We start from the raw sequence: 7,190 nt of genomic DNA on the forward strand, positions 1-7,190 counted from the left end.
CAATAGAAAAAAAATTAGTCATTTTAATTTTTAAAAAAATGTGATGGTTTAATAATTTCATGTGTTATTAGGAAAATATTGGGAGGTTGAATTTTGACATTTAAAAGAGAAAAATCCTCTTCTCTCAATTAATATTTTACCCGAACATTTGTTAAATTTCGGAGATATAACTCTTATTTTTTCAGAACATGGAACCTAACCTAGTCTTACAAACCCGGTAGGCCATAGCCAAGCCAAATTATTGATACCAAAGGTACAGGGATAGTCCCTCATTAATTTGCTGTTTTCTCCAACTTGTTTGATGATGACCGTTTGATTATGATAGGTTAAAAAGATAACAATTATGTGGAGGAAGAGAATTCAATTTACACTTTTCATCGCTATAAATAATGAAACCTCGTCCCTTTGATTTAATCCAGTTTTTCTCTAAACAAGGAAAAATGGATGTCATATTTAGCTGTGTAATATGGTTTCTCTTCACATGGCTTTCAATAGTAGCTCTGAACACCATTTTCAGAGGAACCAAACCAGCTTCTAGGAAGCTTCCTCCTGGACCGAACAAACTCCCTATCATTGGCAACCTCTTAGCTCTCGGTGAAAAACCTCACAGGTCTACAGCCGAGCTCGCCCAGATTCATGGCTCCATAATAAGTCTTCAACTGGGCCAGTTGACCACCATAGTCATTTCTTCCGAATCCATAGCCAAACAAGTCCTTCTAACTCACGATTCAGCTTTCTGTAATCGTTTCGTTCCCGATGCCGTGCTTGCTCACCAGCATGATGTTTTCAGCATGGTTTGGCTTCCGGTCTCCACCGCGTGGAGAACTCTCAGGAAAATCAGCAGCTCGCATATTTTCATTACTCAAAAACTTGACTCCAGTCAAGACATCCGGCGCAAGAACGTGCATCAACTCCTTTCTTATGTTGAAGAAAATTGCCATGCTGGTAAAGCCATAGATATTGGCCGAGCCGCTTTTAGTACTAGTCTTAATTTGATATCAAACACTATGTTCTCCGTTGATTTAGCCGCTAACAAATCAGAGTTTAGGGAGCTGGTGTGGAATATTATGGTAGAAGCAGGAAAGCCTAACGGGGCCGATTATTTTCCTGTGCTGAAAAAGATTGACCCCCAGGGAATAAAACATCGCTTGACCATTCAAGTTGGGAAGATGTTGGAGCTCTTTGATCGCGTGATTGATCAACGCTTGAAGCTGAGAGAATTCCCTGGTTATGTTAAAACCAATGACATGTTGGAGACTCTTCTTAACATCATGGAAGACAAAACTGAAGCTACCAACAGGGATTATATCAGGCATTTATTTCTGGTTTGTATTTTTTTAATTTAGCTTGTATTTTTTATGCTTATAAGTCCATATAATATTGTTCTGGCTAGAAATCTCTCGATGTGGATTAACATTAATTATGGGTTTAGTTTAATAAAATTGAGTAATTAAATAGTTCAAATTCAGTTTATAGATGAACTTGGGTGATCAATAAGGATAAGTCTAATACACTTAAAAATTATGATCTGGGTGGATAACATAAGTGTGAACCTTAAAGTTTATTAGATCTTGATGGGGGTTCAATTAACTTATTATAAATTGGCTAGGTCTTTGCTCCAAAACCTAATGTAGTATGATTATGTTTACCCATACAAAATTGTCATTCAAGAAGGTTTCTAGAGTAGAAGATCAAGTCAGGTTGAGAGGTGATCTCGATAGGTAATTTAAGCAGTTGTATGAATTCAATTTGCATGGCGATTCAAATATTTTTAAAACCTTAAAGTTTAATTCATTATTTTATAATCTATGTGTTGATCTTGTGCATAATAATTGTATGATTTAATGTTTGTTCGTGCATAATAAATCTTACGGTTCTCACTCTTTAGTCCTACAATATCTTTACACTGGAATGAGGAGTTATATATTCTCTGTCTGTTAACAGGATTTGTTTCTTGCCGGTACTGACACAACTTCCAACACACTGGAATGGGCAATGGCGGAGCTCCTCCGTAGTCCTGAAGCCTTATCAAAAGCCCGATTAGAGCTGGAGCAAACTATAGGCAAAGGGAACCCAGTTGAAGAGTCAGACATCCTTCAATTACCTTACTTACAAGCAATCATCAAAGAAACTTTAAGATTGCATCCACCAGCTCCCTTTTTGATTCCCCGCAAATCCTCCATAGAAATGGAAATCAACGGCTTCACAATCCCAAAGGACGCCCAAGTTTTAGTGAATGCATGGGCAATTGGCAGAAACGAAAACATATGGGACAACCCCAACGCTTTTCTCCCGGAAAGATTCTTGGAGTCGAACATTGATGTCAAGGGGAGAAATTTCGAGCTCATTCCGTTCGGTGGGGGGCGGCGAATGTGCCCTGGATTGCCACTGGCAATCAGAATGCTGCATTTAATGTTGGGTTCGCTTCTTCACGCCTTTGATTGGAAGCTTGAAGATGGCAATACGCCAGAAGAAATGGACATGGAAGACAAGTTTGGTATCACTCTACAGAAGGCAAAGCCACTTCATGCCATCCCTATTGCGTGCAATTAGAACAAGTTTGACTTCCTAGCAAATAAATAATCTTCATATTTTCAAGTTTAATTAATTCATTGTAGTTTTTCTTGATTTTGGGGTGTGTAGTTTTGGTTTAGTATAGTTTAAGAATTTTTTTAAACCAAACTGAAAAACAAAATTTGAACAAAATTTTGATATAAACTGATCCTGAAAGTTAACGTGCTGGAAGATATGGACATGGAAGACAAGGTTGGCTTCACTCTACAGAAGGCAAAGCCGCTTCTTACCATCCCTGTTGCGTGCAAATAGAATGAGTTTGACTTGCGTGCAAATAAATAATCTTTATATTTTCATGTTTAATTAAGTGATGTAATTCTTCTTGATTTGAAATATAATCACATATATTATGGATTAGTGACTTTAATCAGCCCCACTGGTTTATAAAAATACCATAATTGAGGATTAATTAATATGTAAATAGAAGAGATATGACAAAGTTTATGTGATAATTATGTTTGCAAATTAGACAAGTTGATAAATAATTAAATTCTGTACTTTAATTTTTAATAAGTCATTGTGATTCTTTTCTTTTCCCGATAGTCATCAGGCTTTCCTCTAAGATCGAGCATCCTTATGTGCTCATTGTCACGTGTTAGAGACTTAAATAAAAAGAAAAGAAAAAAAGTCTCACATCTAATGAATAGAACATAAAAGAGTGGCATATAAGTGTGTGGATTAGACTTTAACACTAGCTAATTGGTTTTGTGTAATATGAGTTTCAATCTACATACTTGTAAACCAAATATATCTTTGTAACATGGTATCAGAGCATGAGCAAAAGGTTTAACAACGTAAGTGTTCCTAAATACAAGTGACAATGCATCCAGCCAAAAATCGGCTGAACCAAATGATAGGTCTAACAACCTAGGTGCTTGCACTTAAAGCGGGGGTGCTAGAGACTTAAATAAAAAGAAAAGAAAAAGAGTCCCACATGTAATGAATAGAACATAAGAGAGTGGTATATAAGTGTGTGGATTGGACCTTAACACTAGCCAATTGGTTTTGTATAATATAAGTTTCAATCTTTATACTTGTAAGCCCAATATATATTTTCGACATCACGGACACCAACCTTCTTTCCTATTTTATCGAGTTTTTGAACACCTTCTCAAGTAGTTGAGCTTCTTCTCTTGTTTAAGACTTCTTCACTAGCACAGATAAGCCTCTGGCAATTCAAACAATGTTCTTCTATAGTTGATTCAAAAATTCCTCTTATTACAAAAGCTCTTGGCAATCCACCTCTTGAATTTCCCTGGCTAGCAGCCACTGATCTTGGATTTCCATTGGTGACGGTTGCACCTCCTTTGACACCACTATAGTTTCCAACCATGGCTTCTAGTTTCGTCACTATGGTTCATCTTCTCCACTGCCCTCATTAGTTACAATGTTTAACACTAGAAGCTATTTTTCTTCTCTTATGATATGCGATACTTATTGCATGTGGAAGTCCCAGTTTCTTGATGTTTTTCTCATTCACAATTTGCATAATATAGTTATTGGTGATGCACCACCTCTACCACCTTTTCTTCACAATGGTACTTTTAATTCGAATCATTCTCATTGGTTGCGAATGACAAATTAGTTTTGACTTGAATTAAATCAATGATCACCTAAAATTATTTAGTATTTCTTGTTGCCATGTGTTATTGTTGTTGAAGCATGGTCTCTTCCTGACTGACGTTTGAATCTAGTTTATGGGATTCATCTTTGGTCCATTTGTGATAAGTTACGCATTCTCCAGAAAGCTTTGGATCAGACAACAACTAATTACCTCATTGATTGCAAGTCCATATTTGATTTACTTGCTAAAACTAGGTCTCCTATCTAAATACTGATTTTGTGGACTATGTTATTGATGGTTTTGGTCTTGAGTGTAGTTTTTCATCACTTCCATGCATGTTTGTCCGTCTATTACTTTTGATGAACTATATGATCTTTTCCTTCGAGAAGAAAACCTTCAACAAAAATACTCTGGTACATTTTCTCTAGTTGTTGTTATGGTTATCACTTGATCCTCCCAATAATCATTTGGTTAATCTAACTCTTTTGGCAAGAATAACTCTTGCTATTTCGTTGTAATAATCGTGGTCGTGGTCGTGGTGGTAAATCTAATGATCGACAACAACCATGTCCCTCATATCATCCTCCTCTACTTCCGACTTTGGCTAGTGTTTTTCGTCAAGGTACTTGCCAAATTTGTGACAAACATGGGAACTTTACTTGTGTTTGTCCATAGCACGAAAATTTTGCCTATATAGTAGATACAGTGAACACTCTTTTTGTTGCTATGTTTGTGTGTGCTTCATTTGACTGAATTGCGTTTTAGACTCTAGTGCTACACATCATATGATACCAAATGCTTCTATCTTGTCCTCTCCTCCACCTCATACTGGTATGTCTTATGTGATTTTTGTGAATAGTCATTCATTTTTTATTCACATCAAGGGTTTGTGTCTATCTAAATCTCCTCATTATGCAGTTATCTTATTTGATGTATGGTGTGTCTCATCGTTACACAAAAATTTGCTATCCATTCAAAAATTTACCTTTGATATTAATTCTATTTGTATTCTTGACTCGTTTGGTTTTGTGATTAAGGCCAAATAGATGGGACAAATTCTTCTTTCTGGTCGTAGTTGTAGAATTATTAATTGGGTTGTGAACCAAATTAATATTATTGATAAAACATTGTATAATATATAGTATTAAAGTGTAGTCAAAACTAAATTCTAATTCTATGAAATAGGAAAAATAAGAAACAACAAATAAAATTCAAAATCAATCAGAATTAGATTAAATTAGAATCAGATTTGATCATATTCAGATCAAATAGGAATATATTTAACACTTTTTTGTAATTGCAGCGAGAGAGCTCTCGCTGTTGCAATTGGAAATAGAAGCTGAAAAGTCAATGGCATCAAGAGAGAGAGAACACATCAGTGAGAAGGCCTAAGTTGATGTTGGCTCAAGCTTGAGTGGCCAAAGATGAAGGAAGAATGTTGTCAAAAAGAGAATCACAAACCATTGAGACAACGGGGATAATGGGAAAATAGAACCATAGCAATAGAATTAACATTGACTGGAAAAAGCTTCGAATCAACCATCAAAAGAAAAAATAGACTAACAGTGAACATAAAACGTGGTCAAGTTTGAGAACAAAGAAAGGTTTGGATGTCACCGATATAGACTAAAAGAATGCCAATAGGAGAGAGACGAGAACAAGTGCTTAATCATTTAAGAGATGAGAGTAGATACTCAATTGTGAGAGAGATGAGAGTAGGGGCTCAATCATTAGAGAGACGAGAGCAAGGACTTAATTGTGAGGGATACGAAAGCAAGGGCTCGATCATCAAAGAGACAAGAGCAGGGGCTAGGGAAAAAATAGTTCTCAAAACTACAAGGTATAGGAGGATATTAACTGCTTTAATACTATGTAAAATTATGAATTGAGTTATGAACCGAATTAATATTATTTACAAAACATTATACAATATATAGTATTATAATCTAGTTAAAATTGAATTTCTAATCCTATGAAATATGAAAAATAATAAATAACAAAACTAGAATCATAATCCTATAAAATAGGAAAAATAATAAATAGTAAATCAAAATCAAACAATAAATCAAAATCTGACTTAATCAGAATAAGATCAAATAAGAATATGTTTAACAAGTAGTAATTATCTCCTCTTGTTATTGTAGTGTATTTGTTTGTTCATGTTTCGTCTAATGTCTAGCACTGTTGTCTTGATCATCCACTTCCATGGTGCTTAAGATTGTATTTGCTTTCGTGTCTAGTCCAATTTGAAGTTCATAGGATCTTTCATCTGAATGTCCAGTATGTCCTCTTAGGGAAAATCATCCCCTCCCTTTCACCAAACGTACTTACACTGCTCGGGAGCTTTCTTGAGCTTCTTCGCCTTGATGTATGAGGTTTGGCTCCAACACTTTTCTCCTGGAAAGATTCTTGGGGTCAGAATGTTGATGTTAAAGGCAGAGATTTGGAGCTCATTCCGTTCAGTGGGGGACAGCGAATCTGCCCTGGATTACCACTGGCAATCGAAATGCTGCATATAAAGTTGGCTTTGCTTCTTCATGCCTTTGATTGGAAGCATGAAGATGGCATTACGCCAGAAGAATTGGACATGGAAGACGAATTTGGCTTCATTCTACAGAAGGCAAAGCCGCTTCTTGCCATCCCTGTTGCGTGCAAATAGAATAAATTTGACTTTCTAGCAAATAAATAATATTTATATTTTCATGTTTAGTTAAGTGGTTGCAATCCTTCGTGATTTGAAATATAATCACATATATGATGGATTAGTGATGCTAATTAGCCTCATTGGTTTATGAGAATACCATAATTGAGGATTAATTTGTAAATAGAGGAGATGTGACCAAGTTTACGTGATAAATATGTTCACGTTTTAGACAAGTTGACGAATAACTTCTGCTCTTTAATGTTTAATAAGTGATCACAAATCTTCTCTGAGTTGAATAATGAATGTTTTTATTCGGAAATTGAGCAATCCTTTTCACCTAATTCGACCTCAACCTAATACTTAATCAGGTTTGATAATGTCTGATGACAAACTCCACTCAGTAATAAC

At 35.5% G+C, this 7,190-nt stretch overlaps 2 protein-coding genes across 2 annotated transcripts; both read left to right on the forward strand.

Annotated features, from left to right (window-relative positions):
- Positions 1-418: 418 nt before the first annotated feature.
- LOC123202768 (geraniol 8-hydroxylase-like) lies at positions 419-2,941 on the forward strand. Its single transcript, XM_044618887.1, has 2 exons — positions 419-1,325; positions 1,945-2,941. The coding sequence occupies exons 1-2, from the start codon at positions 441-443 to the stop codon at positions 2,551-2,553; spliced, it is 1,494 nt and encodes a 497-aa protein (XP_044474822.1). The 5' UTR covers positions 419-440; the 3' UTR covers positions 2,554-2,941.
- A 1,074-nt stretch (positions 2,942-4,015) lies between these two features.
- Positions 4,016-6,797, forward strand: LOC123203487 (flavonoid 3'-monooxygenase CYP75B137-like). The gene is made up of 4 exons (XM_044619837.1): positions 4,016-4,112; positions 4,904-4,969; positions 5,442-5,516; positions 6,544-6,797. The coding sequence occupies exons 1-4, from the start codon at positions 4,016-4,018 to the stop codon at positions 6,795-6,797; spliced, it is 492 nt and encodes a 163-aa protein (XP_044475772.1).
- Positions 6,798-7,190: the final 393 nt, after the last annotated feature.

The sequence above is a fragment of the Mangifera indica genome, chromosome 19 (genome assembly GCF_011075055.1).
Source record: "Mangifera indica cultivar Alphonso chromosome 19, CATAS_Mindica_2.1, whole genome shotgun sequence".
In the NCBI taxonomy this organism is placed as follows: domain Eukaryota; kingdom Viridiplantae; phylum Streptophyta; class Magnoliopsida; order Sapindales; family Anacardiaceae; genus Mangifera; species Mangifera indica.

Bases quoted from the DNA above. Each gene is read 5' to 3' on its own strand.
- LOC123202768 (XM_044618887.1), top strand. From the start codon at position 441: ATGGATGTCATATTTAGCTGTGTAATATGGTTTCTCTTCACATGGCTT. The intron at 1,326-1,944 runs GTTTGTATTTTT...GTCTGTTAACAG, and splicing joins ATATCAGGCATTTATTTCTG to GATTTGTTTCTTGCCGGTAC.
- LOC123203487 (XM_044619837.1), top strand. From the start codon at position 4,016: ATGTGGAAGTCCCAGTTTCTTGATGTTTTTCTCATTCACAATTTGCAT. The intron at 4,113-4,903 runs GTACTTTTAATT...ATTGCGTTTTAG, and splicing joins ACCACCTTTTCTTCACAATG to ACTCTAGTGCTACACATCAT. The intron at 4,970-5,441 runs GTATGTCTTATG...TTGTAATTGCAG, and splicing joins CTCTCCTCCACCTCATACTG to CGAGAGAGCTCTCGCTGTTG.